We start from the raw sequence: 11,662 nt of genomic DNA on the forward strand, positions 1-11,662 counted from the left end.
TCCTAGGCCATTCTTGGGAACAGTGGGAAGAAGGGGTGCTTTCATTCTTTTTCTTCTTTGCTTAATCCTCCTCAACCTTTTCTCAGAAAGAGGGCGGGGAGGGGAAACCGAGGCTGGAGGAGGTTCCTCGGGCTGAGACGAGGATGGCGGGAGGGGGGTGGTCCCCAGCTAGGAGCTCCCCCCTCCTTAACAAGATTAAAAGCCAGTGCACAGAATTAAAGAGGCGGTCTTTGCGGGCTCGCGGTTCTAGCCCCGGGCACACCTGTAGGCCTCTGGGAAAGCCCACCGGAGGAGCGGGGTGGGGGCCGGCCCGCCAGCCTCCCGGGGGCCATCCGGGCCGCCGCCGCCTCTAATTGAGATTTGCGCTCAGGTGTGGCCCCCGCCCCCGCCCGCAGCGGGGACCCGGGAGAACAAGAGGACACTCTGTGGCCCCCACTGCCCCTTCCGCCGGCCGCAGCCCTCCTCCTCCCCCGCCCCGGCCCGCCTCACCGGAAAAAAGCAATCTCGCTCCCCGCGCCCGGCTGCAGGCGTCCGCGGGCCTGGCTCCCGCCGGCCCCGCCCGCCCCAAAGCCGCGCCTGGGCCCAAGCTTAGGGGTGGCTTTCTTCGCCCCAACAGGTAGCACGGGACGCCGGAGGACACCGGAGCCCGCGAGGGAGTGGCCGGCCGTCCCCGGGGCCTGGCACGCCCTGCGCCGCGGCCTCCCCCGCCCTGCACCTGCCGCCCGCGCCCGCCGCGCTCGCCGCTCCTGGCGGCCCGGCCCGGCCAGCCTGCTTCCAGTTCTGCTCGCCCACCCCACTCCAGATAACCTGATTGCAGGAAAAATGGTTTTATTCTGGGGCTTGGGGTGGGGGTGCAGGCCTGGGTCTGGAATTCGAGGAATGGCCAGCCTTTTTTATTTTCCCCCCTCCCTTTAAACAAAAACAACAACAAAAACAACACACACACACACACACACACACACTCACACAACACACACACACAAACAAAATCAAAAGTCCCTTCCTACTGTCTGGCCAGAAGTTTGGGGGCTGGGAACAGACTAAAGGAGATTCGGGGCGCAAGCCGGCCACTCCATCCGGTGGTGTCTTCCGGGCCTGGAGGCTGGCTCTGAGATCAGGTGATGGGCTAGTTCTCCTGGGATCTGCCCCCGCCCCAGAAAGGAGCCTCTTCCCGAGTCCCTGGTGTGGTACCAGCCCTCGGTGCCAAAGTTCTGTGCCTTCCCAGCTGAGGGCTCAGATGCCTCCTGTGCATTCTAGGGTCCTGGCAATCCCTCCCTCCATCCCAGCCCAATCTCGAATCAGGAAAGAGAGGGGGTGGGAAGGCCGCCCAGGGCAGCTGCCCGGGCCTCCCTGACTACGTGAGGGGCTGAGGCTGTGGAGTGCGCTTGGTCCTGCGGGTGGGCGCCGAGCCCACGAACTCGAACTGCTTCTGCCTGTCGGCGTGGTTGGGGAAGGGCAGCTGGCCCTGGTAAAGACGCTTGATGAAGTGGGCCTCACGCTGGTTCTGGCGGCTGCGGGAGGCCTGGCGGGGCCGGCCCTGGCGCGTGAAGGCCATGAACCAGCCCTCGTGCCGGGCATTCTGGAAGGCCGTGTAGTTGTTCTCCAGCACAATCTCAGTGAACACGCAGTCTTTGCTCTTCCCGCTGGGCTGTGGGGAAGGGAGGAGAGGAGGGCGTCTTGTCCATCTACCCCGGCTGGCTGGGTCATCTGCCTTCTGGCCTATTTTGTAGAGCCCAGGAGGGGAAACTGAGCTGGTGAGCACAAGGAAGCACGGGGTGAAGGGGTGTCCTCACTAGTTAGGCAACTGTGGAAAAGGGAACTGTCTCTGCTTGGGGTCAGACCAGAACTTAAAGGGGCTTGTTATTTGGTAATGTGTGGGCCTTGGGCAAGGAATTTAACCACTGAGCCTCAGTTTCCTGATATGTGGCATAAAGATCAAGGTAATAGGAATGAATGCTCTGGGACACTTGGCATAAGAAAACTTCCTGGGTCAAGGGAGGGAGGTTTTTTTTTTTTTGTTTTGTTTTCCAGTACTAGGGATTGAACCCAGGGGAATTCTATCTCTGAGCTACATCCCCAGTCCTATTTTTTATTTTTTATTCTTTATTTTTAAAACAGAGTCTCACTAAGTTGTGGAGGGCCTCACTAAGTAGCTGAGGCTGGCTACAAACTTGCAATCCTCTTGTCTCAGCCTCCCAAGTACTGGGATTACAAGCATGTGCCACTACACCTGGTGAGGGAGTTTTAATAAAAGGATGTGACACAGAGCCACCCAGGTGACCCTATGCACCCTTTATTTTCTGGATATTGGGGATGAAACCCAGGAACATTCTACCTCTAAGCTATACCCCCAGCCCTATTTTTTATTTTTATTTTGAAACAGGGTCTCACTAGATTGATGAGAGTCTCACTACTTGCTGAGGCTGCCCTCGAACATGTGATCCTCCTGTTTCAGCCTCCCAAGTACTGGGATTACAGGCATGTGCCATCAAGCCCGGCTTCCTATGTACCCTTGATAGGGTAGAAGCCTATGCTGAGTGGCAGCCAGGAGCACCTGATTCCCAAGGAAGTGCAGTCTTCTTAGTGGTGCTGCGTTCCTGATGAGGGAGGGTTCACACACCCTAATAGATGGAGCCTACGGGCTCTACTGAACTTGGGGGAGCTTCTATCTTATATGCCATTCCCATCTTTTTTGTGATACTGATTGGACCCAGGAATATTCTACCTCTGAGCTGCACCCCCATCCCTATTTTTTATTCTTTATCTTGAAACACGGTCTAAGTTGCAGAGGGCCTCACAAGGAGCTGAGGCTGGCCTTGAACCTACAATCCTCTGTCTCAGCCTCCCAAGTACTAGGATTACAAGGATGCACCACCACGCCCAGCTGCATGCCCCAACTTTAAACCCTCACTCCACACAGGGGCTGGGATTTCCTGTTGGTGCCAAAATTTCTTGCTGATTTCTGTTGGGGACATCTTCCATATATCAGATCCAGAGATGCTTGTGGGCCAGACAGTGACCTCAGGAGAATCAGACAGCCACAGGGGCTTATTTAACTAGAGAATCAGTTGGGGAGTTAGCAGAGCACAGAATTAGAAGCCGTAGTCTTGTGCCGGCTTGGTCTTTCCCCAGGCAGGCCGGGTTCAGTAGAGGGAGTGGAGCTCCTCCGGGCCCTGCCTGCACCGCCCAGCAGGACAGTCTCCTGTGGCCTGCTGCGTGGTCCCCCCCCCCCCGCCTCACCTTCCCGATGAGCTTGCCCTTCTTGTTCATACAGATGTACTTCTCGCTCTCTGCCCCCTTGATGCGCACCCGGCTGCCGAACGTGTCTGTCTCCACTATGAGCTTGGCTGCGATGGGGGAGGGGAGAAGGACCTCGGTCCATCAGGGCTGCCGGCCCGGAGGTGCACAAGGGGGCATTCCCTACCCATCTGACCTTGGGCCAGGGATTGGGAACTGTCAGGCCTGCAGCCTGCAGCCCCTTGAGGGCCCTCCTCCAAGGCTCTGCCCTGCTCTCCCAGGCAGCTCGTGCCCTGACACAGGATCTGGGGCTGGACCAGTAGGCCAGGCCCGGCCAGAGTGCGGGCGGCCCCAGCGAGGGCCAGGTCTCACCAAACTTGTTGCCTTCATCAGCGGTGGCGGAGATGTGACGCCCGGTGACCTGCACGTGCTTGCCGCTGGTCCGGCTGTAGAGCTGGTACTCACGGATCTGCCGCCTGCTCAGCTGGTCGGTCATGGCACCCTGGTCCCTCACGTACTGGTTAAAATTAGGAGACGGGTGATTCTCCCCCTTTGCGGTTACCAAGGGAAAAATAGTGTCAATTTGCTTTGGGTGAGACACCACCACTGGTCCATCGGGGAGAGGGGTGACTAGGTGAGCTCAGGCGGGCAGGCCAAGCGTCCTGCAGAGAGAGGCTGCAGGTGTGCACACCGGAGCCTTGCTGCTGGGTGAGCCAGTCCCGGCCCCTAGGTTCTGCACCCAGCCTGGGGCCGAGGCCTTGTGGCTGCCCAGGCTTGGGGGCCACAGTGACAGACATACTCAGGAGCCTGGGAGGAACCTTCCAGGTTAGGGCGTCCCATCCCCATGTCCTGTGGAGGTGCACAGCTCACCAGAGACACCCCCTTTCCCTACCTCTGGGATCTTGCTTGGCTCCATTAGCCTGAACCAGATTCCTCCTTGATCATCCCCCCCGGCCTTGAAAGACCCAAGCCCTAGCACAGGTAACAGAGAAGATGGTCTATGAGGTGCTCTGGGGTCTCTTAGGCCCTTCTCTTCACGGTCCTGTCGGCCCCTGTGAGCATTTCAGGGCTTTCTCCCCTGCCTCCCCGAGGTGCACTGGGCCCTTGGAGAAGCAGGTCTCCTTGCCAGTGCTCCTCCCTCTACTGGCTCTGCGGGGTGACAGGGTGATGTGCCACCCCGTTGGAAGGAGACAGGCAGCAGTGGGGTGCTTTGGGGGCAGAGAATAGAGCTCTCACAGGCCCCCCGCCCGTCTGCCAGCCACAGAGTAACTGCCCACACCACAGCGTAACCCAGGCTCAGAAAGGCCAGCTGCAGGTGTTAGGGGGAGCCATTGCTACCCATGCACTGTAAGGAAGCTGCCCAGCACCATATCCGCGCGGGAGCTCCCTTACCCACGCGTAACCCTGAGGAGCGTGGGGAGAGGCAGACCGCTTCCGGCCCTTTCTTCTGCAAGATGCAGGCTGGGAGACAGCCCAGTGATGGGCGACAGCCTCAGCTTGAGCTTGAAGATGCACCTCAAACCAGGCCTGATGGTTAACACCGACAGTACTATTTGGGAGGCTGAGACAGGAGTATGGAGAGCTCACGGACAGCCTCAGCAACCTAGCCAAACCCTCAGCATTCTAGCAAGACCCTGCTTCAAAACAAGATATAAAGTAGGGCTAGGGGTGGAGCTCAGAGGTAGAAAGCCCCTGGGTTCCATCTCCAGTGGATGGAACACACACACACACACACACACACACACACACACCCCTAATTTTTTGTTTTTCCATCTGGTTTCTGATGGCCTTTGTGGGGCACTCTTCCTGCCCCCAATTCCTACTCCCCCCCCCCTCGTACTGAGGATTGAACCCAGAGGCATTCTACCTCTGAGCTACATCCCCAGCCTGATTTTATTTTTTATCTGGAAACAGGGTCTCATAGGTTACTGAGAGCCCTCTAAATTGTGGAGGCTGACTTAGAACCTGCAATCCTCCTGTCTCAGCCTCTCAAGTACTGAGATTACAAGCCCGCACCACCATGCCCGGGTATTTCTTTCCCTTCCTCCCTCCCGTCCTTCCTTCCTTTCCTTCTTTCTACACCTTTCTTTCTCTCTCTCTCTGTATTGCGGATTGAACCCAGAAACGCAGATGTGGTTTATATGCTGCCAGCGTTTTTAATTTTATTTTTAATTTTGTTTTGAAACAGGGTCTTGCTTTATTGTCCAGACTGGCCTCGAACTTGTGATCCTCCTATCTTAGCCTCCTAAGAGGCTGGGATTACAGGTGTGGGTCACCAAAACCAGCCCTAATTCCATCTTTGGGATTTTTGATCTGAGGGGGATATGGGAAATTAAACGCTCAGAGGCATTCTACCTCTAAGCTACACCTCCAGCCCTTTTTATGTTTTATTTCAAAGCAGGGTCTTGCTAAGTTGCTGAGGGTCTTCCTAAACTGCTGAGGCTGGCCTCCAAACCTACAATCCTCCTGTCTCAACCTCCCAAGTACTGCAACTAGGGATGCAAGCCACTGTGCCGGGCCCTAATTCCATCTTTATCCTAGGCCTGATCCCAACCATATATATGGGCAGAGTTCTACCCAGCTGGGCATCTGTTAGGGGCCACTCTGGCCTAGGAAGAGGGGTGAGAAGTACCACCCTGAAGGAGCAGGTCAAAGGTCCCTGCTCCCTTAGGCCCTCTGACCACCACTGCCCGGGCTCCCCGCCAACCTCCTGCCTGTAGGACAGGAGTGTCGCGGGCCTCCAGGACAGTCGGGTCTTTGGGGTGTGCATACCCAGGGCCCCACGGGGGAAGGGAAAACCCGAGGTGAGGTTTGAGGTGGGGGTCTGCTGGCCTGCCCCTCGCTGGCCTCCCATCAGGGGTGGGGTCCCAACTGTCCCAGCCCGGGGTCCTGGCCCAGGTTCAGGCTGTCCGCCCCTCTTGGCGGGCAGCCTCCTCTTGGCAGTCTGTTCCAGGTCAGGGGCAGGGAGGGCCCTCCAAAGCCCCCTCCTCTCCTGTCCCCTTCAGGCCTTTTACAAAAGCAGCCCACGCCCCCCCACAGCCCACAGCCCACAAGTCCCTCTCCCCGCGGGACCTTGCATCTGTCTTTCATGTCCCCGCTGCGGGGGGACCTCCCCTTCCACCGAGGCAGACAGCTGCTCGTCAGAGGCCCTCAAGCATGGCTGTGCTTCAGCCTGCTGCCCCCTCCCAGGGGGGCGAGGGGGCACTTCAAGGGGGAAGGGACGGCCTTGCCACCTTCCCCAGTCCTGAATGGGGCCTCAGCCAGGCCATAAACGCCCCGGCCAGCCACACCATTGTGCTAATTCCCCTTCCAGAACAGGTTGGGCCCACCCCCAGCCCCCTCCCGGCCGGGCTGGGGGCTTTCTTCTGGCCCTCCCTGGATGTGTAAAGCAAAAGGCCTGGAATGGGGCTAGCGCAAAAGGGGGAAGGAAAGGGGGGGCGTTGTCTCTCTCTCCCACCCCCCCACTGCTTCAAAGGCAGCCCTTTCCCTCTCCCAGAGAAAAGGCATTTACCTTCAAAAAAAGTCCTCACTGGGTAGGCAGGAGCAGGCCTCTGGCCTGGGAAAGCCGGGCGATCTCTCCCCAGAGCGGTTCTGGCCCAGTGCATTTTAATAGCTGTACTTTTATGGAGGATCACAAAAAAGGGGATGGAGCCCTGCACAGGGGGCTGAGGCTTGGCGGTGGGAGGTGCGCCTGGGCTGGGGGGGTCAGGGCAGACTTGGGGTGGGGGGAGAGTAGAGAAGCCAACCCTGCCTTCCATCCCAAACAAACCTCTTTGGGCTTGACCTCGGTGCCCTGTAGGTAAGGAGTCACCTACCCCAGCTGGGCATCCCACTGTGCCTAGAGACCCTGGCCACTCAGCCCAGACATGCGTATTGGGAGGAGTGGGGTAGGGGGGTGAGAGGACCAAACAGGTGCTTCTGGATCAAGACCTTGAGACTTAAGTCTCACCTGAGCCCCCCCCCCCCAACAGCTGCTCCAGGGCTCATCTGGAGCACCATGTATTTAGCCTTTGGGGGAGCCTAGTGCAGAGAGAGAGAGAGAGAGAGAGAGAGAGAGAGAGAGAGAGAGAGAGAGAGAGAGAGAGAGAGAAATACAAGCGGGCAGCAAGGAGGGTGGTCAGAGGGAGACCTGAGGCTAGAACGTCAGTCAACCCCCAAGGCTTTTTTAGCCCCTTCTTGAACTAGCCTCCACAGGCTCCCCCAGCTTGGAACCTTCTGGTCAGAAGTGGGAGAGGCCAGAACCTGCCTCTGTCTGTCTGTCTGTCTGTCTGTCTGCCTCAGAGACTGCCCTCCGCTTCTCTTAAGTGAGGTGAGAAAGATGGGGGTACCTACCTGCGTTTGACAGCACAGAATCAACAGCTGCAGGCACCTGCGGGGGGGTGGGGGACAAGGCAGACCCAGGTGTGGGTGCCCCTGGCAAAGCCTCCATCTCCACCCCACCCTGCTCCACCCACCCAGCCAGCCCGGATACAGTCCCTGGGGAGATCGGGCCGCCCCAGGATGGAATGGTCAGGGAAGTCCAGTCGGGGGCGGCGTACTTACAGCGTGAAGTTGGGCAGCAGGCGGGCGGCTCCCATCGCTGGACAGAACTCTTGGGGCGGTTGACCCCCCTGCCCCCAAACTCAGGAGCAGATGCAGGCAGGCCCCGGGGTATTCCCGAGAAGCCAAGGTCTCTCGGAACCGCAGGGGGAGAGGAGGAGAGCGAGGAGGAGAGGAGAGAAGAGGGAGAGTCGGGGAGGAGAGAATTGGGAGATTGAGGTGTGAAGTGCCCACCTTCCCCGGCCAGTAGAGGCGAGGCTGGTGAGGCTCACACTCGCGCCCCCTGGGCTGGGCTGCCAGCCTGGGGCCAGGCTACCCGGGCGCAGGGATGGAGCCGGAGCTTCTTGGTGAGGAGGCTGGGCCCTGTGTCTCCGCTTTATCCCGGACCCTCCAGGACCTGCCGGACTCTGAGTGGCAGGCAGGGGCCGGAGGGCGGCTCCCCCCCGAGGGTCAGTTGCTTCTGCCCTCAGGTGTGCCGTCCCATCTCCCCAAGGGTGAGCCACAGGTACCAAGTCGGGCCGGGATCTCAGGTTCTGGCTCTGGGTGGGAATTCCCAGAAGCAGCCTTAAAAAGGAGGAGCCTCCCTCCAGGGGGCAGGGGTGGGCTTGGCTCTGGCGGCTGCCGGACCAGCCTCTCCTCACCCCTTGTCACGGGAGAGGAGGGGTTAAGGCCATCCCAGCGGGCAGCAAATAGTGGGTGCAACAGCCTGGGGCAGAGGTGGGGACAAGGTGCAATGTGTGTGTGTGTGGGGGGGGGGTCTTGAAAGGACCCAAACAGTCACAAAAGCTGGTCTGGGCTGGAGAAGAGTGGGGTATGTTGGCACAGTCACTGGTCCCTGGGTCTCTGTGGTCCTCTCTGGGAAATGGGCACAGCTACACCTCAGGGTGTTGGGGAGCAAACGTGAGTAAGGCTCTTAGTGGACTCTGAAACCTATATAAGCCAGGCGGGTTGGTGCAGGCTTGTCATCCCAGCATTCAGGAGGCTGAGACTGGAGGATCGTGATTCATGGCCAGCCTCAGCTACTTAGGGAGGCCCTTTGCAACTCAGTGAGACCCTGTTTCAAAATAAAGAATAAAAAATAGGGCTGGGAGTGTAAGTCAGAGATAGAACACCCCTGGATTCCATCCACAGTAACACAAAAAATAAATAAATAAAAAGGGAACCTATATGAACTTGCTCTTGGGCTGAGACCTAATCCTATCTTCATCCCACCCCCAGCCTCTCTGGCCCTCTTCCTCTACTCCAAGACCCCTATCAGCTGTGTGGCTAACAGCCCCACATTGCTCTGTACTGAGGCAGCTATTACTGCCTTTGTCAGATGAAACTGAGGCACATGGGTAGGATTTGCCAGTGAACGGAGTAGTGAGGTTTCCAGAGTCCTGGGTCGCTCCAACTGTGGCCACGCCCTCCAGGACCCCAACCCCACCCCACAGGCTTCATTGCATCCCACCAGGAAGAGTGTGTGTGTGTGTGTGTGTGTGTGTGTGTGTGTGTTACTAGGGATTGAACCAGATCACACCTAGGGCTATCCTACCTCCAAGCTATACCCCCAGTCCCCCTTTTTTTCGTGGTACTGGGGATGGAACCCAGGGGCAATGTACCTCCAAGCTACACCCCTGGCCCTAGTTTTTAGTCATTTCTGAACCTGAGTTGTGAAGCTAAGTAGCTGAGGATGTCTGCAAACTGCCATTCTCTGGTCTCCGCCTCCCAAAATGCTGGGATTACAAGTGTGCAACAGCACACCCAGCTCCCAGCCCTATTTTTAATTCTTTATTTGAGACAGGGTCTCAGTCGCAGAAGGCCTCACTGAGTAGTTGAGGTTGTCTGTGAACCTGCACCCCTCCTGTCTCAGCTCCCACGTACTGGGAGTAGAAGGGAGTGCCACCACGCCCAGTTTTAGGGTGCTATTTGAGGTCCTTGGAGCTGGTGGCTGGGGAGCCCTAAGCAGAAAGGCAGATGACGGTGACCATGGCGTTGGGGAGTGTTTGGGGGGGTCTTTGAGGGAAACCCGGGTCTTAGGAGCTCAGCTCCCCAGACTTCTCAATGCCTCAGGATGGAAAGAGAAGGTGAAATGGTGGATATGGACTTACTTTCCTAGGAAGCTGATGGGAGGGGGGAGATTCCTTCCACCTTCCTAAGCCCCACCAATCCACAAAACAGTCTGCCACCCAGCCGCAGTCACAAACAAGCCAAGAGCACACCCCTGAGATGCTGCGTCCAGCTCCCCCAGGGGGCTTACAGCTCCGCCCTCCCCAGGCTTAAGCACCACACAGGGCTTGGGAATTAGACTCCAAAGCAAAACTGGAAGGGATCTTAGAGCTTTATTATCTGACTCGATCAACTCATTCCACCAATGAGACTCAGAGCAGACAGGTGACCAGCCTTACCCAGGTGCCCAAAGGCTCAGCCGCGGTGGGTGCCCTCTGCTCTCCAGACACACCCAGCCTGCCCCCTCGCCCCTGCTGAGCCTCCCGGCCATTCCCCCTTCCCACATTCTTTCTCTTATTCGAGGCTTGTTTTAGTCTCTGCTTCCTCTGGGGAAATGTCCTCCAGTCTGGCTTGGGCTTGGCTGTTTGGGAAACCTCTGGCCTCACCCACATCCCCCCTGACTCCCAGCCCCCTGGCCACCTCCACTAGATCTCAGTGCAGGGTGGGGAGTCAGGCAGGGCCACAGGTAAGAAGGTGCAGGCAGGGGACAGCTGAGGCTGAGGTTCCCTGGCAGGAGTCTGCGGGGCGGGGGAGGGGGTGGGTGGAGCCAGGCGCTGGCGGTTCCACCTGTGCTGCCAAAGTTCCTTCAGCAGGGGACAGTGGGAGCTGCCCCAGGCCCTGAGCACCAGGTTCCTGTGGGTGGGGACAGGGTCTCCTGTCACTGGCCAGCTCTCAGCCCGGCACGGGTCTCCATGGTAACAGATGCCCGAAGTCGAGCTGGGCCTTGGGGCTCCGTCAGGGGCTGGTGCCAGGGGGCTCTGGGCAAGGGCGCAGCCAGTTCATGGGTGAGGTATCTTTGGCTCCCTGTTCCTTCCCACTGGGCACGGGCGGGCCTGGCTTTCTGGTTTGGTTTGTTCCTTTACCCCCACCGAGAGCCAGTGGTGGGGCCCCAAGCGGGGAAGTGGTCTGGGCCTGGAATCCGGATTTATCTCCATCCCCTTGCCCTGGGCTGCATGACCTGAAGCAAATCCCTTTACTTCTCTGGCCTCATGTTTCCAGTTCATAAAAAGAAAATGGCTACCTCCGATGCTGGATGCTGTCAAAACCGCTACCAAGGATGTCCACTGAGATAAGGAACTCAATTGGAGGTATGGAATGCTGCAGGAATAGGGGGCAGTGACCCTGTGTGGCTCAGCCTCAGTGTACCTAAACATGGCGGACTTTCTCCCTGACTGGGGAGGGGGAGGGGAGGCCTCATTAGCGTTGGTTGATGGGGTGCCAGAGGTGATAAAGAACTGCAAAGTAGCCTGGCTACTTTGTAGTTAATCCCCACCCCCTAGCGCCAAGTTCAGCAGCCCAGCTGCCGCCCTGGGAGCCCACCCGTAGCCAGCCGGCCACTTGCCCCTGCGGGCTCCAGCTCCAACCCTCTCTTTTCCTGTTGAAACACAGAGGGACTAGGACAAAGGCCAAAGGGCAAAGGGCACCCAAGGGAGGCAGACTGACAGCCACTTGCCCTTCGATACCTACCGCACGCCTGCAGATCAGACCCCGAAGGCCACCCGTGCACCTGCTGAGCACCCGGCATGTCTGCTCAGCTCTGAAGGGGCTCAGTGCTGTTCCTCCAGGCTCCCTTACGTGGTGGATTTTATTTTTGTGATGCCGGGGATTGGATCCAGGGGGCATTCTACCTCCGGGGTACATTCTAGACCTGTGTTTTGTTTGGAAACAGGGTCTTGCT

The 11,662-nt window shown here is 58.2% G+C and overlaps 1 protein-coding gene across 2 annotated transcripts; it reads right to left on the bottom strand.

The window, feature by feature from the left end:
- Positions 1–1,354: 1,354 nt before the first annotated feature.
- On the bottom strand, positions 1,355–7,814 carry FGF17 (fibroblast growth factor 17; the record flags this gene model as incomplete). Of its 2 annotated transcripts, none has more annotated exons than XM_080710860.1 (5): positions 1,355–1,648; positions 3,241–3,347; positions 3,610–3,754; positions 7,570–7,606; positions 7,780–7,814. In XM_080710860.1, the coding sequence occupies 5 exons, from the start codon at positions 7,812–7,814 to the stop codon at positions 1,355–1,357; spliced, it is 618 nt and encodes a 205-aa protein (XP_080566986.1). The 2 variants fall into 2 exon arrangements, with proteins under 2 accessions (XP_080566986.1, XP_080566985.1); XM_080710859.1 differs by having other exon boundaries at positions 3,610–3,787.
- Positions 7,815–11,662: the final 3,848 nt, after the last annotated feature.

The sequence above is a fragment of the Muscardinus avellanarius genome, assembly GCF_963383645.1.
Source record: "Muscardinus avellanarius genome assembly, chromosome: 14".
Classification (NCBI taxonomy): Eukaryota; Metazoa; Chordata; class Mammalia; order Rodentia; family Gliridae; genus Muscardinus; species Muscardinus avellanarius.